At 42.5% G+C, this 26,306-nt stretch overlaps 1 protein-coding gene across 1 annotated transcript; it reads right to left on the reverse strand.

The window, feature by feature from the left end:
- Positions 1 to 532: 532 nt before the first annotated feature.
- On the reverse strand, positions 533 to 23,030 carry LOC134302844 (zinc finger protein 420-like). The gene is made up of 9 exons (XM_062988064.1): positions 22,970 to 23,030; positions 22,778 to 22,882; positions 21,353 to 21,752; positions 20,923 to 21,298; positions 10,223 to 11,264; positions 10,083 to 10,138; positions 3,870 to 3,966; positions 2,271 to 2,384; positions 533 to 2,115 (listed from the first exon to the last, which is right to left on the reverse strand). Exons 1-9 carry the CDS (start codon positions 23,028 to 23,030, stop codon positions 893 to 895), a joined length of 3,474 nt encoding a protein of 1,157 aa, XP_062844134.1. The 3' UTR covers positions 533 to 892.
- Positions 23,031 to 26,306: the final 3,276 nt, after the last annotated feature.

The following is a 26,306-nucleotide window of genomic DNA, read 5'->3' on the forward strand; positions in this document are numbered from 1 at the left end:
GCGTCTGCTAAATGTCGAAAATGTAAATGAACAACAGGCCAATCATTGTCCATAGCCGCTCAGCCCAAGCCGGCAAGGCAGAGCTGAGATTCGATACGATGTATACGAGATCCAGCTCTGGTTGCTGCGTGTGTTTTTACTGCTGCGCCACCTGAGCGGCAGTGGACACGGTATTTAAAGACTCCAGCAGCGCTGCTGTGTCTGATCCACTCACACCAGCACAACACACACTAACACACCACCACCATGTCAGTGTCACTGCAGTGCTGAGAATCATCCACCACCTAAATAATACCTGCTCTGTGGTGGTCCTGAACATTGAAGAACAGGGTGAAAGGGGGCTAACAAAGCATGCAGAGAAACAGATTGACTACAGTCAGTAATTGTAGAACTACAAAGTGCTTCTATATGGTAAGTGGAGCTGATAAAATGGACAATGAGTGTAGAAACAAGGAGGTGGTTTTAATGTTATGTGAAAAAACAGAGGTCAAGTTCTCTGTGCCACAAATAATAAAGACGCTGCAGACTGACATCAGTGAATAAGAGAAGACTTTATTCATCCCTGAAGGGAAATAACAGTGCAGAAGCCAACATCTGGATTCAGAAATTAGTCAGACCCCTCGACTCTGCTTTAGTTTATACTGATCATATTTGTGAAATAGTGTGATTTAACTTATACTGTTCATATCACCGGGTCTGAATAAGTTGATATTGAATATATTAGCCTGGTCAGATTTGGTTTGTCATAAAAAGATGAGTCTGGTGTAAAGGAAGTCCAGTGCACTGACCCCAACACACAATTCTTCCAAACAAAACATTACTAAATCACGTGACAGCTGTAACTCCTGGTGATCGCTGGTTTTGGGAAGCGAAATGTATCTGTGTGTGTATTTTAGCCAGTGTGAATGCGCTGGTGAGTTTTCAGATGAATATGCTGACTAAAACTCTTTCCACACTGTGAGCACTTATATGGTTTCTCTCCGGTGTGAATGCGCTGGTGAGTTTGGAGATGACTTTGACGGGTAAACGTCCTCCCACACAGTGAACAGACATAAGGTTTCTCTTTAGTGTAAATGCACCGGTGAGTCTTGAGATGAATATGCTGACTAAAACTCTTCCCACACTGTAAGCACTGGTACGGTTTCTCTCCGGTGTGAGTGCGCTGGTGTCTTTTAAGATTACTCTGTTGATAGAAACACTTACTACACTGTGAGCACTGATACGGCTTCTCTCCGGTGTGAATGAGCTGATGGGCTTTAAAAGACGTCTGGTTAGTAAAACCCTTCCCGCACTGCGAGCACTGATACGGTTTCTCTCCGGTGTGAATGCGCTGGTGGATGATGACATGACTGTGATAATCAAATCTCCTCCCGCAATGTGAGCACTGATAGGGTTTCTCTCCTGTGTGAATGTGCTGGTGTTTTTTAAGATGAGTCTGTTGTTTAAAACCTTTCCCACACTGTGAGCAGCAGTAGGGTTTCTCTCCAGTGTGAATGCGCAGGTGTTTTTTGAGAGAACTCGGGTCAACGAACGTCTTCCCGCACTCTGAGCAACAGTAGGGCTTCTCCCCAGTGTGAATGCGCTGGTGCTTTTTGAGAGAACTCAGGTCAATGAAATTCTTTTCACACAGTGAGCAGCAGTAGGGTTTTTCTCCAGTGTGAATGCGCTGGTGGGTTTTGAGATAACTCTGATGATTAAAACACTTTCCACACTGTGAGCAGCAATAGGGTTTTTCCCCAGTGTGAATGCGCTGGTGGGTATTAAGATGACTCTGAAAATTAAAACGCTTCCCACATTGTCCGCAGCAATATGGTTGTTCTCCTGTGTGAATGCGCTGGTGCACTTTAAGAGCGCTCTGGCACCCAAAGCTTTTTCCACAGTCTAAGCAAGGATGAATTCCTTTCTGCCGTCGTCCGTGTGGAAGCTGGGAGTCCACTCTCGGAGCACCAGAGGACGTTTGCTGATCACTGGACCAACTTGTGGACATCAGGTCGACCTCTCTGGATTCCAGGAGCGTCTCATGTTGGTCATGGTGGCGTCTCTGGGTGTGATTGTGGAGGTGATTTTGGGTTGTAGAGGACAGTGGACACGAGGAGCAGGAGGAATCCTTCATTTCTGAAGCAGAAAAGGTAAATAAATGTTAAATATTATAATTATAAACCAACAAGAACGTCCAGCAAGTAAATAAACACCAAATATAGACGGTTTATAAATACTGGACATTAGAGTTCTATAAATATCTATAAATGTCTTACTAAGGTCTCCTTTACCTTCAGGATCTTCTTCTTTTAAAGGATTCTTCTGGAAACCTCCATGCTGTTGGTCCACTGGTGTGATGTGTCCTTCATCAGGAGTGTGTCCCACAGGGTTTAGTGCTCCTCCATCTGAAATTCCATCAATATGTGCAGCAGGAACAAAACAATTAGAATAATGTCAGGTCGTGGATCTGCTTTTCAGTCACAAACTGTTATTTAATCCATTTTCCACCACAATCTGTCATTGTTTACACTAAATATCTGTACAGGAGCATGTTGGGGGGGGGGGGGGGGGTAAAGAACAAACAAGACAATGTGGATGAGTTGGGGTATTAAACAGGAACACAGTTAGTGGAGTAAGAGGTTTGGGGTGATATGGGAACAAACATGGTGAGGCGGTTTGGTTTGGGTTGGGGGGGGGGGCAAGTTCCCTGATGCTGATGCTACACCAGGGGTTTTTAACCTTTTTGGACATGCGCCCCCTTCCTTGTGCTGACCTTGAACTTACCTCCCCCCCCCAACCCAAACCGCCTCACCATGTACAGATGGCGCCATGACCAGGTGTTGAAGGCAGTAGCTGACACCATCTGTACTGGTGTTCAGCGGAGCAAACACAAGGCATGACATCGCTTTTGTCAAAGCTGGAGAAGGACGGCAGCCTGAGCCCAGGTCCTCAACTAAGGTGTTAGCCTCAGCTCGTGACTGGCAGCTGGAGGTCGACCTAGGAAAGCAGCTGAGGTTCCCACGACAGGCCAGATTTGGTCTTATCATCAGAATCTTCTGAGCAGGTGGTGTTAGTGGAGCTCACTGCCCCCTGGGAGGACCGTATGGAGGAGGCCTATGAGCGATATCTGGAGCTCATGGAGGACTGTAAAAGGAATGGGTGGAAGAGCCGCTGTGTGCCCATTGAAGTCGGCTGCAGGGGCTTGGCAGGGCAGTCTCTGGATCGGATGCTCAGCCTGCTTGGGATTAGAGGATTGCAGGAGAGGAAAGCCACCAAAAACATCACCGATGCTGCTGAAAAGGCATCAAGGTGGCTGTGGATCAAAAGGGGTGATCCATGGTGTAGCTCGCTACTCGGACACAGGTCGATGACTGATCAACCCCGACTGGGTCGCTCAGGTGAGGGTGTCTGATGATCTAAGACCCGAAACACACTATGACCCTGGGTCCATCACTGAAGCTTAATATAATGGAGCAAAAAGACCAAACAGGAACTCGTAGGTGGGGCCACATTTACAGTATTTAGCAGATGCTTTAATCTACAGTGACGTACAGTTGTGAGTGATTACAATGAAAGAAGTTCATGGTTACAGGCCTTGCTCAGAAGCTCAACACTGGCAGCTTGGCAGGGACCTTCTGATCAGACCAATACTTTAACCACTGAGTACCACTGTCCTAATGTGGAACATGCAAGTGGAGCTCGAGTATGAGATGAGATCGCAACTATAGCACAATTAGCACTGAGCTTTTAAAAACTACTTGTGTCGATAAGTAGAGGAACATCGTACACTCCTACGATGGAACACAAAAGCAGACACCGGACAAGGGTATGGATGATTCCGAATTCAGATTAGTGGTGGAAAAGTGACATACAACGCCCTGTTTACTTACAAAAGTCATCTTCGTCGTCAACCTCTTCCGTTTTTATCAGCTTCTTATCTAATTCTTCGTTCTGTACATCCATTGAGGTGAAGATGAAGTTACACATCTGATGGACAGACAGACACAGACAGATAGACAAACAGATGTACTTTATTCATCTTTAAGGGGACATTCAGGCGATACAGAAGCAACACAACAAATCCATCTAGGTTTAAACACTCCACATATTTACACATTCAAAACACTAGGTGCAGAAGCCAGGCAGCATCAGGTTAAAAATAACCTCTGATCGCACCTATAAGAACATTTCACAGGATGAGTTTGAAGCTTAGTGCAGAAGGATTGGCAGAACTATACATTATCCTCTCATTTAGTGTCTTTAGTAAGTCCAATGTTCCTATTCATCCTATTTATCCCATGCAGCTTGAAAAAGATCTATAAATTGGTACAATTTTGATATTAGTGTACAAAATTGGGACAGTGGTACCCTAGTGGGTAGAGCTTTGAGCTATCAACTGAAAGATTGAGAGTTCGAATCCCAGCTCTGCCATGCAGCCGTTGGGCCCTTGAGCAAGGCCCTTAACCCTCTCTGCTTGAGGGGCGCTGTACAGTGGCTGATCCTGATCTCTGAATTCAGCTTCCAAACAAGCTGGGATATGCAAAGAAACGGTTAAGGAACTGAACTAGTAATCAAAAGGTTGCTGGTTCAAGCCCCACCACTGCCAGGTTACAACTGTTGGGCCCTTGAGCAAGGCCCTTAACCCTCAGACAGCATACTGTCACAGTACTATAAGTAGCTTTGGATAAAGGCATCTGCTAAATGTCAAAAATGTAAATTACTGATGTCTGTCGTATTCAAAATGATGCATCCTTTGCCAACTTTATACCAAAAAAATACCAAAAAATAAGCTAATGAAGCTCACACAGACAGATGCGTTTCTATAGATTGTAAAAACAAGCAGTAAACAAAGCTAAAAGGATTTAATGTGTTTATAAAACACTGTAAAGACTCAATAATGTAACTACAGAACGCGTCCAGATCAACTGATTCATTTAGCTGAATCAGGTCGGATGAATCGATTCGTCAGTACTGAATCATGTGTGCATCATGCTAACAGTTAGCGAAGCAGCTAGCGAGTTGTGTGTTCTCAAATCGTTTTATTATATTTTATTACGAGCTTCACTTGTATTATTAATTAGAATGTAATTAAAGTGTCATAAATAACTAAATAAATAAAAACTGTACTTACGAATGATTGACTTCACACCAGCAGCTGCAGCACCTGCGCAGTTAGTGTTGGTGTTTAGGTGTAATGTGTAAGTTAGCGTGCTGGTTCAGTGTGCTGGTTCCACCCTGTTCTGGTGGTGATAGTGGGAGGGATCTTCCCACGTCAGAGCTGCTCTCCTACAGCTGCACCTAAGTCAGAAGATATTCCTAATAAAAAGCTGCATCCTACAAATAAAAGAGTGAAGATGATTCCTCCCTGCTCACCCACAGAAAAACATATATTATAAAAATAATAAATACCTGATATCTAGGACCACTAGAGCTTCACTAGTGTGTTAAAGATAGACAGACAGATAGACAGACAGATAGATAGATAGACAGACAGATAGACAGACAGACACATAGATAGATAGATAGATGATAGATAGACACAGACAGATAGATAGATAGACACATAGATAGATGATAGATAGATAGATGATAGGTAGATGATAGATAGACACAGACAGATAGATAGATAGACACATAGATAGATGATAGATAGATACAGTGCCTTGCAAAAGTATTCAGCCCCCTTGAACTTTTCAACCTTTTGCCACATTTCAGGCTTCAAACATAACGATATGAAATTGTAATTTTTTGTGAAGAATCAACAACAAGTGGGACACAATCGTGAAGTGGAACGAAATTTATTGGATATTTTAAACTTTTTTTAGAAATAAAAAACTAAAAAGTGGGGCGTGCAATATTATTCAGCCCCTTTACTTTCAGTGCAGCAAACTCACTCCAGAAGTTCAGTGAGGATCTCTGAATGATCCAATGTTGACCTAAATGACTGATGGTGATAAATAGAATCCACCTGTGTGTAATCAAGTCTCCGTATAAATGCACCTGCTCTGTGACAGTCTCAGAGTTCTGTTTAAAGCGCAGAGAGCATCATGAAGACCAAGGAACACACCAGGCAGGTCCGAGATACTGTTGTGGAGAAGTTTAAAGCCGGATTTGGATACAAAAAGATTTCCCAAGCTTTAAACATCTCAAGGAGCACTGTGCAAGCGATCATATTGAAATGGAAGGAGTATCAGACCACTGCAAATCTACCAAGACCCGGCCGTCCCTCTAAACTTTCAGCTCAAACAAGGAGAAGACTGATCAGAGATGCAGCCAAGAGGCCCATGATCACTCTGAATGAACTGCAGAGATCTACAGCTGAGGTGGGAGACTCTGTCCATAGGACACAATCAGTCGTACACTGCACAAATCTGGCCTTTATGGAAGAGTGGCAAGAAGAAAGCCATTTCTCAAAGATATCTATAAAAGGTCACCTGGGAGACACACCAAGCATGTGGAAGAAGGTGCTCTGGTCAGATGAAACCAAAATCGAACTTTTTGGCCACAATGCAAAACGTTATGTTTGGCGTAAAAGCAACACAGCTCATCACCCTGAACACACCATCCCCACTGTCAAACATGGTGGTGGCAGCATCATGGTTTGGGCCTGCTTTTCTTCAGCAGGGACAGGGAAGATGGTTAAAATTGATGGGAAGATGGATGGAGCCAAATACAGGACCATTCTGGAAGAAAACCTGTTGCAGTCTGCAAAAGACCTGAGACTGGGACGGAGATTTATCTTCCAACAAGACAATGATCCAAAACATAAAGCAAAATCTACAATGGAATGGTTCACAAATAAACGTATCCAGGTGTTAGAATGGCCAAGTCAAAGTCCAGACCTGAATCCCATCGAGAATCTGTGGAAAGAGCTGAAAACTGCTGTTCACAAACGCTCTCCATCCAACCTCACTGAGCTCGAGCTGTTTTGCAAGGAAGAATGGGCAAAAATTTCTGTCTCTCGATGTGCAAAACTGATAGAGACATACCCCAAGCGACTTGCAGCTGTAATCGCAGCAAAAGGTGGCGCTACAAAGTATTAACGCAAGGGGGCTGAATAATATTGCACGCCCCACTTTTCAGTTTTTTATTTCTAAAAAAAGTTTAAAATATCCAATAAATTTCGTTCCACTTCACGATTGTGTCCCACTTGTTGTTGATTCTTCACAAAAAATTACAATTTCATATCGTTATGTTTGAAGCCTGAAATGTGGCAAAAGGTTGAAAAGTTCAAGGGGGCTGAATACTTTTGCAAGGCACTGTAGATAGATAGATAGATAGATAGATAGATAGACAGACAGATAGATAGACAGACACATAGATAGATGATAGATGGATAGATAGATAGATAGATAGATAGATAGATAGATAGATAGATAGATAGATAGATAGATAGATGATAGATAGACACAGACAGATAGATAGATAGATAGATAGATGATAGATAGACACAGACAGATAGATAGATAGATAGACACATAGATAGATGATAGATAGATAGATAGATAGATAGATAGATAGATAGATAGATAGATAGATAGATAGATAGACACATAGATAGATGATAGATAGATAGATAGATAGATAGATAGATGATAGATAGATAGACAGACAGATAGATAGATAGATAGACACATAGATAGATGATAGATGGATAGATAGATGATAGATAGACAGACAGACATAGATAGATGATAGATGGATAGATAGATAGATAGATGATAGATAGATAGACAGCTAGATATATGATAGATAGATAGACAGATAGATAGACACAGATAGATGATAGATAGATAGATAGACAGACAGATAGATAGACAGACAGACACATAGATAGATGATAGATGGATAGATAGATAGATAGACAGACACATAGATAGATGATAGATAGATAGACAGACAGATATACAGACAGATAAATAGATAGATGGACAGATATATGATAAATAGACAGACAGACAGATCATTGATAGACAGATAGATAGACAGATAGATGATAGATAGACAGATAGATAGACAGACACAGACAGATGATAGATAGATAGACAGACAGATATACAGACAGATAAATAGATAGATAGACGGACAGATATATGATAAATAGACAGACAGACAGACAGATAATTGATAGATAGACAGATAGATAGACAGACAAACAGATAAATAGACAGACAGACAGATAGAGAAACAGATAGACAGATAGATAGACAGACAGATAGATACAGATAGATAGACAAACAGATAAATAGACAGATAGACAGATAAATAGAAAGACAGATAGATAGATAGACAGACAGACAGCAAACAGAAAAACTAGAACTGAGTATTTCTTGTATCTTACATAAAATGGATATCTGGTAACTGTAATGACTATGCAACACTACTTTTCAGTAATGGTCTTTCCTCAAAACCAAGGCTTTGCCCCCAGGATCTGTATTAACTAGGTCTGGCTTGATACCACTTTTTTTTATGTCCGATACCGATACCAATCCGATACCGTCATTTCTCCTCTCAAACAACTAAGCAGTAATAATACACGTCTCAATGCACCATGGGTAAAGAAGCTATCTTAATAACGATGCTCAGACTGTGTAACAAATATTCAACAGGAATAAATACAGAAGCTACAACATCACACTTATTATCACACAAACTGCTGTTTTTATTTTCACTTTTACACACACAACATTTAGCATCATTTTTGGCTCGTTTAACAGCACCGTACAAACATTTAAAATACGCGACACATCTCGTATGCTTTCAAGTACCGTTCAGTATGGAAGTATGCGATCTCGGACGCAGCCTCAGAAGTTCGGACAGACAGGGGAAGCTCGTTCCATTACTTGGGTGCCGGTACAGAGAAGAGCCTCGATGCTGGTCTTCCTTGAGTTCTGGGTGGAGGATCAGAGCTGGTACAGAGCGGTAGCTTGGGGCTGGTCCTTTTGTGTCTTTGTAGGCGAGCATCAGTGTTTTAAACTGAATGTGTGCAGCTACAGGAAGCCGGTGAAGAGAACGCAGCAGTGGGGTGATGATGTGGCAGCGTTTAGGCGAGCAGCTGCATTTTAGATGGGTTGCAGTCGTCCAACCGTGAGGTTACAAGTGACTGGGCAATAATCTGATTCTTTCTTGATGTTCAAGAACTGCTGCATTAAGTACTGTATTATGTATTTGCAGGTCATCTGTGAACCTTTTATTAAATAATGTTCATTAATAGATGTTTTATAATTAAATAAAAATCCACAGCATTGAAAAACGTGGTGTCCTATGTTATTACGATCAAAGTCACAGCACTAGCATCTTTTGTCTTCATGTTTCATCGCAGCTTCATCCACGGACAGGATGCCAATCCATCGCAGGGCCTGGAACATTCCCCATCAGACACAGCCAGTCATGTGGTGCAATGGTAGGAGCCACACGGTTGGTTTGTTAGTTTGTTTATTAGGATTGTAACGTCATGTTTTACACTTTGGTTACATTCATGACAGGAACGGTAGTTACTCATTACACAAGATTCACCAGTTCACAAGTTTATATCGAACACAGTCATGGACAATTTAGTATCTCCAGTTCACCTCACTTGCACGGAGCTCCCGGAGGAAACCCACACAGACACGGGGAGAACATGCAAACTCCACACAGAAAGGACCCGGACCGTTCCACCTGGGGATCGAACCCAGGACCTTCTCGCTGTGAGGCGAAGGTGCTTCCCACCTAGCCCATGCTGTTGGTAACAGCAGTTCTTGAGTATGGGGTTCAGAACACAATCAGGGCTGGGCTCACAATTACAGAAGGGACACATATCAGTGCACCCTTAGTGCAGGTCCCAAGCCTAGATAAATAAGAGGTGGCGTCTAAAAGGGCGTCTGGTGTAAAACTGTTCCAGATCATATATGTGAAGGAAAACGGACGCCGAGTTCTCTGTGTCATAAATAATAAGGACCCTGACTGACTAACAGACTGTTATCAGTGAATAAGAGAAGACTTTATTCATCCCTGAAGGGAAATAACAGTGCAGAAGCCAACATCTGGATTCAATACTTATACTATTCATATGATTCAGTTAACACTGATATAAGCCTGGTCTGATCTGGTACAGGACTGACTGTGACATGAAATGATGAGTCTGGTGTGAAGGAGGTCCAGTGGCCTGAACTGAGCACTGACCCCAACACACAACCATTCACTACATATAAAACATTACTAAAACACTTAATTTAATCAGCAAGTGTGAATGTATTTTAGCCAGTGTGAATGCGCTGGTGAGTTTGTAGATGACTTTGATTAGCAAACGTCATCCCACACACTGAACAGAAGTAAGGTTTCTCTTTAGTGTAAATGCACTGATGAATCTTAAGATGACTGTGCTGATTAAAACTCCTCCCACACTGTAAGCACTGGTACGGTTTCTCTCCGGTGTGAATGCGCTGGTGTCTTTTAAGAGTACTCTGTTGGTAAAAGCACTTACTGCACTGTGAGCACTGATACGGCTTCTCTCCGGTGTGAATGTGCTGGTGGGTTTTAAAAGACGTCTGGTTAGTAAAACCCTTCCCGCACTGCGAGCAGAAAAACGGTTTCTCTCCGGTGTGAGTGCGCTGGTGGATTGTGAGATGACTGCGATAGTTAAATCTCTTCCCACAATGTGAGCACTGATAGGGTTTCTCTCCGGTGTGAATGCGCAGGTGTTTTTTAAGATGAGTCTGTTGATTAAAACTCTTCCCACAATGTGAGCACTGATAGGGTTTTTCTCCGGTGTGAATGCGCTGGTGTATTTTAAGATCATTCTGTTGTTTAAAACCTTTCCCACACTCTGAGCAGCAGTAGGGTTTTTCTCCAGTGTGAATGCGCTGGTGTTTTTTGAGAGAACTCAGGTCAACGAACGTCTTCCCGCACTCCGAGCAACAATACGGCTTCTCTCCGGTGTGAATGCGCTGGTGCTTTTTGAGAGAACTCGGGTCAATGAAATTCTTTCCGCACTGCGAGCACTGATACGGTTTCTCTCCGGTGTGAATGCGCTGGTGGGTTTTGAGATGACTCTGTTTACTGAAATGCTTTCCACACTGTGAGCAGCTGTAGGGTTTTTCCCCGGTGTGAATGCGCTGGTGGGTTTTGAGATGACTCTGATAGATAAAACACTTTCCACACTGCGAGCACTGATAGGGTTTTTCTCCGGTGTGAATGCGCTGATGGGTTTTGAGATGACTCTGTTTACTGAAGTGCTTTCCACACTCTGAGCAGCAGTATGGTTTTTCTCCGGTGTGAACGCGCTGGTGCACTTTAAGGGCACTCTGGGACCCAAAGCTTTTTCCACAGTCTAAGCAAGGATGAATTCCTTTCTGCCGTCGTCCGTGTGGAAGCTGGGAGTCCACTCTCGGAGCACCAGAGGACGTTTGCTGATCACTGGACCAACTTGTGGACATCAGGTCATCATCGGCCTCTCTGGATTCCAGGAGCGTCTCATGTTGGTCATGGTGGCGTCTCATGATGTGATTGTGGAGGTGATTTTGGGTTGTAAAGGACAGTGGACACGAGGAGCAGGAGGAATCGTTTATTTCTGAAGCAGAAAGAGTCAATAAATGTGAAATATTATAAATATAAACCAACAAGAACGTCCAGAAAGTAAATAAACACTAAATATAGACTAAACAGAGTTCTATAAATATCTATACATTTCTTACTTAGGTCTCCTTTACCTTCAGGATCTTCTTCTTTTAAAGGATTCTTCTGGAAACCTCCATACTGTTGGTCCACTGGTGTGATGTGTCCTTCATCAGGAGTGTGTCCCACAGGGTTTAGTGCTCCTCCATCTGAAATTTCATCAATATGTGCAGCAGAGACAAAACCATTAGAATAATGTCAGGTCGTGGATCTGCTTTTGTCACAAATAAATCCTAGTACAGGTTCTAATCACTTAACCACATTCTGTCATTGTTTACACTAAATACTAGGGATGTCGATCAAGGCATTTTTTAACTGATCGGTATCGACTTTACTAAGGCCGATCCTAAACCCGATTTTTCGTTTTACGTCAGCGGTCAAGCAGGTGTCGTAAACGGAGAGTCCAACAGCGGTGTAATGTCTGCAGTGCGAGCGTTTCACGAGGCGGTGGGAGCAGAGCTGCGTTCATTACTGTAGAATTTTACTGTTTATATGGTGTGAGTCGAGGATCACTCCGGTTTACAAAACAACGTAGTGATGCACTCGCTTAATAAAGAAATAAATACACGTTATATTCACATATTGTCGGGAGCAGAACACTTTATTAACTTCTTCTGTTACGGTACCGAATAGCCGACAGCTAGAGTCAAGCACGCTGTTTCATGCACTATGGAAGCCCCAAAGGGTCAAAACACACTCACTTCGCCTAGAAACGTCCATCAAACCATCGTCACAATACAAGCACTTTAAAAACTGGCTTTCCTTCATAACAAAAGAGCCTTTCCATTTTATTTTGGTATTCAGGTTTTACTGTAATGCTTTTAAGTAACTTTTTTTCTTATATTCAAGTGAAGCTGCTACACAGATTTCTGTTCATTTTTAGTGTATCGCTGCATTAAACAGATTTTTTTTCTTTGAATGTAAAGCTTAAAATAAAACTGTAATTATCTCACTCATTTTGATTGATTTTGTAAAAATACAAAACATTAAGCCAATAGCTTGGATGCAGCATTTTTTTTCCTTCAGCACTGCAGAGCTATTCAGTTGTTAAACATATACATTTTAACTGGATTAATGTGAATAACTGTGATGTACTTGAAGTGTGCACTGTGTGAACAGTATTATCCAGTTCTTATCTAAACAATATCTAGAAAATACAAGTATCGGTTTGAGAATCGGTATCGGATCGGGATCAAAATTAATAATCGGGATCGGTATCGGGAACAAAAAAACGTGATCGGGACATCCCTACTGAATACCAGTACAGGAGCATGTCGGGTAGGTTAAAAACAAACAAGATGATGGGGACGAGTTGGGGTACTAAACAGGAACACAGTTAGTGGGGTAAGAGCTTTGAGGAGCATTAAACAGTACCATGTGACAACAACAACCGTGTGATTGCAGCAATGGCGGGTGAGCAGGTGTGCATGCCCAATAGCTGTATACAAACCTTGCTGTCATCAATTTAGAGTTGGAACAGTGTTGATATTTTGAAATGTAATAAAATGAATAGAAGTGGATGGGACAAAAAAAGGGCGTGGCAGGTGAGGAAGTGTGTGTATACAAAAACTGGATCGCCAAGTCAGGGTGTCATCAACAGGCTGTACGATTTAGAGTTGAAACGGTTTTGATATCTCAAAATTAAAAAAAAAGGATGGAAGTGAATGGGGCCAAAAACCGGGCGTGGCAAAAAGGGGGTGTGTGTATACAAAAACTGGATCCAAGTCAGGGTGTCATCAACAGACCGGACGATTTAGAGTTGGAACGGCGTTGATATCTCGACGTGGCTTGTCGTCGCACCACTTCACTAGACACACTTTAAAAAAACGTTAGCTCCAGTGTGAATGCGCTGATGCACTTCAATGCTGTTAACTTACAAAGATAAACGTCATCTTCAGGTTCTTCTATTTTTATTGGGTTCTGCTTAACGCCTTCGTTCTGTAGAGTCACGGCGGCGACCTCAGCTGATTCCGTTATGAACGATCTGAAGAAATCTTCAAGATCATAGAAAGAATCATAGATAAAAGATAGAAGATAGAAGTGCACTAGCAACACCCTAGAAACAACCCTGAGTACCTAACAACCACCTAGCAACCCAAAATAAATATGTTATTCTATCCAGAATAAACAAGTCTTACTCGGTTCATCTTCAGACTCCGTATATCTCACACGATTCACTTGGATACCCCCATGCTGCTGGCTCTCCAGGGCAGTGTGGTCTTTTTCCACAGGGCTTGATGTTCCTCCACCTGAACAGGAACATGTGGGTGAAGGGAATGTTCATGGTCGATGATATTTAGATGGAATTGACCGTCAGTGTATTATATACAACCACAAATCAGAACATGTACGGAAAATGCAAATAAAAATGCAGCGTTTCAGCCGCTCAGGTGGCGCAGCGGTAAAAACACACGCTGGAACCAGAGCTGGATCAGGAATACATCGTATCGAATCTCAGCTCTGCCTGCCGGCTGAGGCTGAGCGGCCACGTGAACAACGATTGGCCTGTTGTTCAGATATGGGCGGGACTAAGCCGGATGGGGTCTCTCTCTCATGACTGGTGCAATTACGACCTCTGCTGGCTGATTGATTGCGCCTGCACAGAGATGAGAAAAGAGTGCTGATCAGGGTGTGTCTCTCCGTACACAGCGCTGAGCTGCACTGCACTCGTCAAAAAGTAGGTGATAAGATGCGTACGGCTGCTGCCCACGTGTCGGAGGGGGCGTGGGTTAGCTCCGTTCTCCTCAATCAGAGTGGGGATCGGCATCGGTGGAGAGGAAGCGCGACGCAATCGGGCAATTGGCCCTAAAAAAGGGGAGAAAATACATAAACAAAATATATATAAAAAGTAGGGATGTCCCGATCACGTTATTTTTTTAAATTTTGAGTCTCAACCCGATACTTGTATTTTCTACATATTGTGTAGATAAGAACTGGATAATACTGTTCACACAGTGCACACTTCAAGTACATTACAGTTATTCAAATTAATCCAGTGTACATGTTTAACAACTGAATAGCTCTGCAGTGCTGTAGGGAAAAAATTGCTTTATCCAAGCTATTGCTTAATGTTCTTTAATTTTTACAAAATAAAAGTAAACAAACTTAGTGCAGCATTGTAGTAGTAAAACTAGAACACTCAGAATGAAGTGAAGGTTCTTTTTGAGGAAAATCAGCGTCTCTGCCGTGTTAGCGGACGGCCGGTTCCTCTTCTCATCATATAATAATAATAAACTCGCTGTATTCGGCCGAGTGTTTATTTTTTAGGTGCCGTATCAGATTGGTAGATTGTTTGGTTAAATAATATCTGGTTTGTTTCTTATGAGCCACCGTACTTGTATGCGTGTTGTAACTGTATCAAACTTTTCTGTGGTTGTATTGTGACAATGGTTTGATGGACGTTTCTACGCGAAGTGAGTGTGTTTTGACCCTTTGGGGCTTCCATAGTGCATGGAATAGCGTGCTTGGCTAACGCGATGACTCTGGCTGTCCGCTATTCGGTACCGTAACAGAAGAAGTTAATAAAGTGTTTTGCTCCCGACAATATGTGAATATAACGTGTATTTATTTCTTTATTAAGCGAGTGCATCACTACGTTGTTTTGTAAACCGGTGTGATCCTCGACTCACACACCATATAAACAGTAAAATTCTACAGTAATGAACGCAGCTCTGCTCCCACCGCCTCGTGAAGCGCTCACATTACAGACGTTACACTTCACTGTCGGACTTGTTTCACTTTCCAATTTAAAGTATTTCCACACAGCGGACATGCTGACGTAAAACGAAGGATCGGGCTTAGTAAAGCCGATACTGATCAGTTAAAAAATGCCTTGATCGGCCCCAATTCCGATCTTTGAGATCGGATCGGGACATCCCTAATAAAAATACATAAAATTGCAGGGTTTCTGGTGCACAGGTGGCACAGCGGGATATTCCACTAGCACACCAGCGCTGAGATCCTGAACTCCTCGGTCCTGGGCGCCATCTAACGGGCTTAATTGGCAGTCCCTGCAGCAGACACTAATTGGCCATTGTGTCTGCTAGGGCGGGATGACCGGACTATGTGTGGCTGGGTGGGTCTTCATACGCTGTGTAAGGACCCTGATAAATTGAGTGCGCTAATTGGGGAGGGAAATGGGGAGCTGCTTTGGGGTCGTAGATTCGTACCATCCTGTTTGATGGAAAAATACAGTTACTTACAGTGATAAGCTTCATCTTCAGATTCTTCTTCCTTTATTATTATCTTGAGGATTTCTCCATTATTTAAATCCACAGGACTGACGTTTCCCAGCTCTTCTGATTCCTCAGACCGATCCGCATCAGAATCAGGAGCATGAGCAGGACTTCTGAACCAGTGTCGACCCACTTCTGCCGATTTCATGATTAAAGGCTAAAGGCTGGGAAAAAATAAAACACAATCATCACACAGTGCACAACACTTACAAAAATCACTTCCAAAGGAATTGTGTAAGACCGAAACCACCCGGACCATTTAAACCACTGTCCCTCCCCCTAGAGACACAGCCAATCCTGTATCTGTGTAGGTGCCCGGCATGACGATAGCAGAGCTGAGATTCGAACTCGAAAGCTCAAGATATCAGCGGTGGTGGGTTAGTGTGTTTTACCATGGCACCAGCCACACATTTTAATAGGTCACAGGTTTGTACTGCAGGCAGGTTAATCTAGCACCCAATAGCACTGTCTGCACATGCAGTCCATTTTATCAGCTCCACTTACCATATAGAAGCACTTTGTAGTTCTACAATTACTGACTGTAGTCCATCTGTTTCTCTACATGCTTTGTTAGCCCCCTTTCATGTTGTTCTTCAATGGTCAGGACCCCCACAGAGCAGGTATTATTTAGGTGGTGGATGATTCTCAGCACTGCAGTGACACTGACATGGTGGTGGTGTGTTAGTGTGTGTTGTGCTGGTATGGGTGGAGGTTTTAAACACCGTGTCCACTCACTGTCCACTCTATTAGACACTCCTACCTAGTTGGTCCACCTTGTAGATGTAAAGTCAGAGACGATCGCTCATCTATTGCTGCTGTTTGAGTCGGTCATCTTCTAGACCTTCATCAGCGGTCACAGGACGCTGCCCACGGGGCGCTGTTGGCTGGATGTTTTTGGCTGGTGGACTATTCTCAGTCCAGCAGTGATAGTGAGGTGTTTAGATCCACTCATACCAGCACAACACACACTAACACACCACCACCATGTCAGTGTCACTGCAGTGCTGAGAATCATCCACCACCTAAATAATACCTGCTCTGTGGGGGTCCTGAAACAGATGGACTACAGTCAGTAATTGTAGAACTACAAAGTGCTTCTATATGGTAAGTGGAGCTGATAAAATGAACAGTGAGTGTAGAAACAAGGAGGTGGTCATAATGTTATGGCTGATCGGTGTAGATCTCAGTGTTAAAGATTCCCTCACAGATACTATCTGTGAATGAAGCTAAAATAATTCGATGGTTTTATAACAAATCGAAAGGAACTTTATGTGTCTCTATAAAACCTTAGTTTTAACATTAATAATGAAGAGATTTGCTGGATCGCTTCAAATGAATCGGTTCATCAGTACTGAATCATGTGTAAGGCTAACAGTTAGCGTAGCAGCTAGCAGTTTCCACGTTTCAATGAAAAGGGAGTTAAAACTCCTAAATCATCACAGTGATGTTTTATTATGAACTCTAGTTTTATTATTGATTAGAATTTAGTTAATAATTTAAGCGCAATAAGTAAATAAATCAATATTTTACTTACAGATGATTCAGTTTAGTACAAACACATCAGCTGCTGGAGCTGCTTCTTCTTCTGTGGTTCATTGTCCGGTTATGGAGCAGCTGAGGAGCTGCATTAAAGCCACCTGCTGCACTAGAGGATGGAGCAATACACCGAATTTCGTTAAAGTAATCACACCACTATGATAACACGTTCAAATAAAAGTGAGTTAAGCAACGTAAGAGCAGATAATTCCAGTAAAGGTGTAAATGATCAAGTCATAAAAACACAATAAAACACACAGGGTTCATAAACTAATCACATTTATTTACTTTATTAATGATACAAAGCTAAACGTGATTTATGAGGTTATGTGATATCCTCGCTAGGCTGCATCTGGTCTGGCATTTCAGGGTTTTCCATGGACAGGGTGGACAGGTCCAGATCTCAATCATGAACATCGAGGTCAAGTAGGGTTGCCAACTTTCAGAACTGGAAATAAGGAACACCCTGGGCTGGCAGGTTGGTGAAAGGTATAGGATGGTGGGGTGGGTTGGCGGGTGTTTACCTGAGCTTGGGGTTGGCGGGTAGGGTTGCACCTATAAAAAATATTACGGGTCTTACACCGGCATAGGAACATTATCAAAATGTTTATTTAGGATGTTTAACATTTATTATTTTCATTCTTTATAATAATAAATCAGAACCATATTTTAGGCAAAACAACATAAAGAACATCATGTAACTTTTTTTCTCAATAGTGTTTAGGGGGGCAGTGAGAAAATGGGGGGGGGGGCTGCTTGTGTTACTTTAGTTTCGCCCTAAGCCGGATTCGAACCTAGGGCGGAAGAATATACGCGATGCGCTCTGCCCACCACGTTACTCAAACAGCGGAGTAATAAACAGGTTGTTACGCTGATATAACCAGCGCACACGCGGCTTTATTAAAGCTAAAAGTGAACGCTACTTAAAATCATAACCAAACGCTTTTCTAATTCCCACGGTAGCAGCAGCTTCCTTCTGTTTCATACACATCGCCCTGTCTCAGTCTAATCTGCAGCGTTTCTCTCCTGTTGATACAAATACGGAACAAAGTGCGTCCCGTATCAGTTCAATACGGAACACCGCGTTTAGTTTCCAAATAAGGAACGATTGGTTGGCAACCCTAAGGTCAAGTTCAGGCATCATGACTTTCTTCAGATGCTGAAACACCAAGGTGGTTTCTAAAGAGGTTTGGGAATGAAACAGCTTCAGTTTGTCATGCTGAACCACCTTCACCTTCACCTTCACCTTCACCTTCACCTTCGCTCTAGGGCTTGTCTGGATACGATACACCATTTTCATATTTTATCTATATTTCATTAAACCTGGACAGGGTGCTAATCCATGGCAGGGCTTTTGACATCACCCCCTCAAAGACAGTCAGTCATGTCAGGGTATACACCCACTTAGAGGTCTCAATGGTGGTGGGCTAGCGTAACAGACCACTGGGCCACCTGAACTTCAGTAACCAGTCAGTGTTCCACATTAGAATTTACTATTTGTATAACCATTTTCACTGAATCCTTTTCAACAACCCGGTACTCCTTAAATCATTAAATACAAACCCCATCTCCGGGAGAGTTGGAACGTTTAATAAAAATACAGTAAAAAGAAGAATCTGTGATGTGTGAACTCTCTTGAATCTTTATTTAACTCACTAAAGTAGAAGTATTTTGTTAATGCAAACACATTAAAAACATAAAAAACAATGTAACCACCAAATACTGTACATTTTTAAATAAAATAAATTAGGAACGAACTATAGACATTTAAAGTGTAAGTGTAAGTGAAAGGTACACAGAATTTTAATGACAAAGGCAGCTGAGGGGCAGAACAAAAAAATATTATCAATATATCAGGAAATTATGGTATAAAAGTACATAAATAAAGTATTGATTCATCAAGGAAGAACTTTCAGCATTGTTGATCTGACAATTTACGATCACAACTATAGAAGTGATCAAGATTATTAATGTTTACACTTTACATGGTACATGTTCCAATTCATATCCCAACACTGTCACAAAGGAACAACCAGTTTAGGGGATCTTTTCTGGAGCTAGGGTGCATGACCAATCCTCTCATAACATCTTTTACCTGGGTTACTCAGTGATGTTACGACAACTTCATCTTCACCAGTTTACTCTGTCCGTCCTGTCAGCTCCAGTGCTGAATATCAACGACCACCGTCCAGTATGAGAGGAAAAGCTACAGGGCTGTTAAATAGTGTTTCCCTTCTTCTACCATTTCATACTTTTAATACTAGAAATCACCCAAGTAAATACAAAATACTTTTTTTAAATGGTTTCCTCCACCCAGAACTAATACGGAACTAGAATAGGGTTCTGGCGGGACTTATCTCCAGCAGCCAATGACTGACGAGATCCCGCCCACCCGTCAAAATAGGGCCAGAACTAGGGTTTTCAAAATCTGCTTTTTGGTTCTCAATACTTTTGGCCCCATTTTGACGCCACAGTCGTCTTCTTAAACTAGAGTAATGTAATGTTTACTGTGGAAGCACTTTGTGAGTCGCTCTATGTAACAGCGTCTGCTAAATGGCGAAAATGTAAAAGTAATAATCCATTCATCTACGGCAGGGGTGTCAAACTCATGTTCACCGAGGGTCATGTCTGCATTATGGTGGCCCTCAAAGGGCCGACTGTAACGTATCCTGCTGTGATTGCAGTCTGACTTTTAATTCTTGGACAATTTGTTGTTTTTCTTGGAGGCAAACTTCTGTGTGCCAAATTCATACTGTATATTTATAACGTATAATGTGTACATTTATATTGTTCTCCTTTACCACAGACACGCCTCATAACACAGGAGACGTAGCGGTTTCTCTTCCTGAAGCACAAACTTTCATTACATTTCCTCCTTCTGCTTCAATTTGCTCTTCTTGTACATTTCAGGATTATTTGTAAATATTTCTCAGCATCACTTGTTGGAAAACCGCTGCCTCAGTTACACGCTGATGTGGAAACACCGCCATCTAGTGGCGGGATGCGTCACTTTGCGGGTCCAAAAATCGGCATGCCTTGTGGGAGATGCAGTTTATGTACGATTGAGTTTGTATGCCTTGAGTTTGACGCGTGTGATCTACGGTAACCACTGCATGGTGATCAGTATCACAGTGGGATCAGATTCTTACCTGTCAACATTGAATGCAAAGCAAAAAAAAAACATTCACTCACATGCTTACACACTTGCTCACTTTTTTCCTGATCCTCAGGTTCACTCTCATATGTGTCATCGTGGCAGCTCTTGATGTGATCCTCCAGGTGATTTTGGGTTGTACAGGGGGGATTAATATCACCTCTATGCCACCCGACATCAGAGCCTGTGGGTATATTTAGAACAATTGAAAGAAACTACATCTAGATCTGAGTAATTCCTGCTACATTAATAATAAAACACCTGCTGATCGTTTTGTAACTGCGGTATAAAATAAGTCATCGTGTTGGTTTGTTCGGCACGACTTGAGGCTTCCGCGTCACAATTGTGCTTCTTAAAAGTTGCTAAATAGGCGAAGCAGGTTCCGCACTGCGAGCAGCGATACGGTTTCTCTCCGCTGTGACTGAGCTCGTGTATTCTGAGGTGACTCGGCTGAATGAAGCTCTTTCCACACTGCGGGCACCGGTGCGGTTTCTCTCCAGAGTGAATGCGCTGGTGTCTCTTCAGAGAACTGGGATTGTTAAAACACTTGCCGCACTCTGAACACTGAAACGGTTTCTCCCCGGTGTGAATGCGCTGGTGCTTTATGAGGTCACTGTGCGATATAAAACCCCTCCCGCACTCTGAGCACCGGTACGGTTTCTCTCCGGTGTGAATGCGCTGGTGTACTTTGAGAGCGCCCTGGGAGCTTAGCCTCTTCCCGCAGTCCGAGCAGACGTTACTTTCTTTCAGCTTTTCTCCGACAGGGGTGTCAACGCCGATGGGATCAGAGGACGTCTGCTCTCCGGTGTGAACGCGCTGGTGCGCTTTGAGATGACTCCGTCGATTAAAACTCTTTTCGCACTCCGAGCACGGATACGGTTTCTCTCCGGTGTGAATGCGCTGGTGAGCTTTCAGATTATCATGTCGATTGAAGCTCTTCCCGCACTCCGAGCACTGGTACGGTTTCTCTCCGGTGTGAATGACATGGTGTATCCTGAGATGACTCTGGGAACGGAAGCTCTTCCCGCACTCCGAGCAGACGTTACTCTCTTTGTTGGAGCTGCTGGTGGGCGTCTGATCCTCAGGTTCACTCTCATATGTGTCATCGTGGCAGCTCTTGATGTGATCCTCCAGGTGAGTTTGGGTCGTACAGGTAAGTGGACACAGGAAGCAGGAGAAACCCTCGTTTATCTCTAAAGCAGAAAAAATACAATTACTGTTAGTAAATAGTTTTATCTACTCAACTGTTCCACTGTGTGATGGTCCATCTTAGATGCCTCCGAGCCCAGAGAAGTCGACGCAGCTTCTGGACATGGTTAACATAAGGCTTCTTTTTTGCACAGTAAAGTGTTAAGTATGATTAGTGCAGTAACTCTGTATTGTAGAGCTTGATAAAGGTTTGATAAACTAATCCCTCACCCATGTGGTTATATCAGCTAGTGTTGAGTGGAGGTTCTTGATGCGGCGCCGTCTGAGGGATGGAAGATCACGAGCGTTCAGATTAAGCTCTCACCCTCGACCTTTACACACTGAAATTCCTCCTGATTCCTTGAATGGTTTAATGATATTCTGCACTGTAGAGGGAGAACATGCAAATCCCTTCCAATCTTTCTATGAGGTTCATTGTTTTTAAACATTTCAATCATTTTCTCACACATTTGTGGACAAACTGGATCCTCTGATCATCTTTACTCATCAGAGACTCTCAGCCTTTCCTGGATGCTGCTTTTGTACCGAACCATGATCACAATCACGTGTTCACATCACATCATTATTTAGTGTTTTCACCTCATTACTAGCTCTAAATTACCCCCGTCCCAACTTTTTTGGAATGTGTTGCAGGCCTGAAATGCAGGAATGGATGTTTATTAATAAATGAAATGGAGTTGAGCAGATAAAAGATGAAATATCTCAGGTTCATTCTGTCTGACAGCAATTAAAAGTCAAAGTAAACGTAAGAAACTGTTTTTTGGTATTAAATCTTCGCCACTTAGTTCATTTTTCTCCATAGTTGCCGGACTTATTAGTTATTAATAAAATAGACCTGAATAAGCTTAATGAACATGGGGGAAATGAGTATAGCGGCACACACCGGTAATGGTGGGCCCACGTGGTGTATGTGTGTGTGTGTGTGCATGCGCCCACATGCTACATATATTCAGACACTAAAGAATCTTTATTAATGATATATATCACTTAAAGATTACAAAAGTCTTACTGAGTTCATCTTCATCTTCAGGTTTTTCCTTCTTCATAGGCTGGTCCTCTAGGTAGAGCTCTTCCTCAGAGGTGACATATTCCACAGGGATTATGGATCCTTCACCTAAAATAGCAGCACAGTACAGGTTCTAATCCAATCTGATTATTTCCACTGATTAGTGACTCTAATACCAACCCTACTGTACTGTACCACACTGTCCGGTGGAAATATGGAATACTACTCCATGTTTACTTACAGTAGTAATCGTCATCTTCATCTTCCTCCTTTATTATTATGTTCTTCTGGAATTCCTCATTCTCTAGATCCACGGTGCTGGTGCTTCCCTCTTCTGCTGACTGCATTATTGAACATCTAATAGACAGACTGAGATATAGATGTACTTTATTTGAGCTTTAGAAACAACGCAATAAATCCACCCAGTTATAAACATATATAAAAAAAATATATATATATCAGCCATAACATTAAAACCACCTCCTTGTTTCTACACTCACTGTCCATTTTATCAGCTCCACTTACCATATAGAAGCACTTTGTAGTTCTACAATTACTGACTGTAGTCAATCTGTTTCAGGACCCCCACAGAGCAGGTATTATTTAGGTGGTGGATGATTCTCAGCACTGCAGTGACACTGACATGGTGGTGGTGTGTTAGTGTGTGTTGTGCTGGTATGAGTGGATCAGACACAGCAGTGCTGCTGGAGTTTTTAAACACCTCACTGTCACTGCTGGACTGAGAATAGTCCACCAACCAAAAACATCCAGCCAACAGCGCCCCGTGGGCAGCGTCCTGTGTCCACCGATGAAGGTCTAGAAGATGACCGACTCAAACAGCAGCAATAGATGAGCGATCGTCTCTGACTTTACATCTACAAGGTGGACCGACTAGGTAGGAGTGTCTAATAGAGTGGACAGTGAGTGGACACGGTGTTTTTCTAGTGATCCTCAATAAATCACTAATTTGTTCTCTAATTTATCATCATTATATATATATACAGTGTATCACAAAAGTGAGTACACCCCTCACATTTCTGCAAATATTTTATTATATCTTTTCATGGGACAACACTATACACATGAAACTTGGATATAACTTAGAGTAGTCAGTGTACAACTTGTATAGCAGTGTAGATTTACTGTCTTCTGAAAATAACTCAACACACAGCCATTAATGTCTAAATGGCTGGCAACATAAGTGAGTACACCCCACAGTGAACATGTCCAAATTGTGCCCAAAGTGTCAATATTTTGTGTGACCACCATTATTATCCAGCACTGCCTTAACCCTCCTGGGCATGGAATTCACCAGAGCTGCACAGGTTGCTACTGGAATCCTCTTCCACTCCTCCATGATGACATCACGGAGCTGGTGGATGTTAGACACCTTGAACTCCTCCACCTTCCACTTGAGGATGCGCCACAGGTGCTCAATTGGGTTTAGTCCATCACCTTTACCTTCAGCTTCCTCAGCAAGGCAGTTGTCATCTTGGAGGTTGTGTTTGGGGTCGTTATCCTGTTGGAAAACTGCCATGAGGCCCAGTTTTCGAAGGGAGGGGATCATGCTCTGTTTCAGAATGTCACAGTACATGTTGGAATTCATGTTTCCCTCAATGAACTGCAGCTCCCCAGTGCCAGCAACACTCATGCAGCCCAAGACCATGATGCTACCACCACCATGCTTGACTGTAGGCAAGATACAGTTGTCTTGGTACTTCTCACCAGGGCGCCGCCACACATGCTGGACACCATCTGAGCCAAACAAGTTTATCTTGGTCTCGTCAGACCACAGGGCATTCCAGTAATCCATGTTCTTGGACTGCTTGTTTTCAGCAAACTGTTTGTGGGCTTTCTTGTGCGTCAGCTTCCTTCTGGGATGACGACCATGCAGACTGAGTTGATGCAGTGTGCGGCGTATGGTCTGAGCACTGACAGGCTGACCTCCCACGTCTTCAACCTCTGCAGCAATGCTGGCAGCACTCATGTGTCTATTTTTTAAAGCCAACCTCTGGATATGACGCCGAACACGTGGACTCAACTTCTTTGGTCGACCCTGGCGAAGCCTGTTCCGAGTGGAACCTGTCCTGGAAAACCGCTGTATGACCTTGGCCACCATGCTGTAGCTCAGTTTCAGGGTGTTAGCGATCTTCTTATAGCCCAGGCCATCTTTGTGGAGAGCAACAATTCTATTTCTCACATCCTCAGAGAGTTCTTTGCCATGAGGTGCCATGTTGAATATCCAGTGGCCAGTATGAGAGAATTGTACCCAAAACACCAAATTGAACAGCCCTGCTCCCCATTTACACCTGGGACCTTGACACATGACACCAGGGAGGGACAACGACACATTTGGGCACAATTTGGACATGTTCACTGTGGGGTGTACTCACTTATGTTGCCAGCTATTTAGACATTAATGGCTGTGTGTTGAGTTATTTTCAGAAGACAGTAAATCTACACTGCTAAATGTAAATGTAAATGTAATATCACAGTTAATCCTCCTTATTAACGCCTTCACATTGATAATCATCTATTTATTTGTAAAAACAAAATTACAAATATTGCTCAAATACAATTATTTAGCACATAAAGCCAGAAAGCTAAACCTGCTAAACATTTTAAGTGCAATTAAAGCAAAAGAAAAAGAAAAACAACAACCTGCAAACAAAGCAAAACCGTCATAACAACAATTCAATCGAATCATTCTGCTGAATCGGTTCCTCAGTACTGAATCATGTGTAATTCTAACAGCGATCACTGAGCAGTTTGTGTTTTCTATTAAGAAGTTAAAGGCAGTAACTCAATTATTTACACTGATATTTTATTATGAACTCTAGTGTTATTATTGATTATATGTATTTAATAATAAAACTGTAATAAATCAATATTTTACTTACAGATGATTCACTTTAGTACTAAGAGAGCAGCCTCTTAAGTCTTCTTCTTGTTTAAATTAAGGTGGTTAATCTACAATGTTAAGGTTCATTACCGCCCCTGCTGGAGTGCAGTGTGTGTGTGTTAATATTCATCAATCACTTTAGCCTCAATCACTTACACTGAATCCTATTCACCAGCATGGTGTTCCTTAAATAATCAAATATTTTGCTCAACTCTTTAATGCTCAGGACCCCCCACAGGCAGGGTTGCCAGATTGCAACAATGGTTTCCAGCTAAAAATACATGAAAACCCTCCCAAAACAGCACAGGATCAGCAGATGATGTTCAGCATTTCAGAAATAATGAACCAGTTAAACCAGCATGACCTACAAATGAATATCTTAAAATGTACAGATCAGTAATTATTCATTATAAAGGGACACGTTATTTTAGCTTGCATGTATTTGAAGTAGTTTAGCAAGTGTTTAAAATGCATTATTTATGATCGGACTTTCACCACTTTGGCGCTAAACAAGCCAAAAGAAAAAAAAGCCGAGCTGATGTCGTTGCCGTCTAACATATGAATCACTGTATTGATGGGCGTGGCAGCCGTGTCTTCTGGACTGGATAGAATAACTCGTCAATCAAAGTT

This window comes from Trichomycterus rosablanca, chromosome 2 (genome assembly GCF_030014385.1).
Source record: "Trichomycterus rosablanca isolate fTriRos1 chromosome 2, fTriRos1.hap1, whole genome shotgun sequence".
NCBI lineage: Eukaryota > Metazoa > Chordata > Actinopteri > Siluriformes > Trichomycteridae > Trichomycterus > Trichomycterus rosablanca.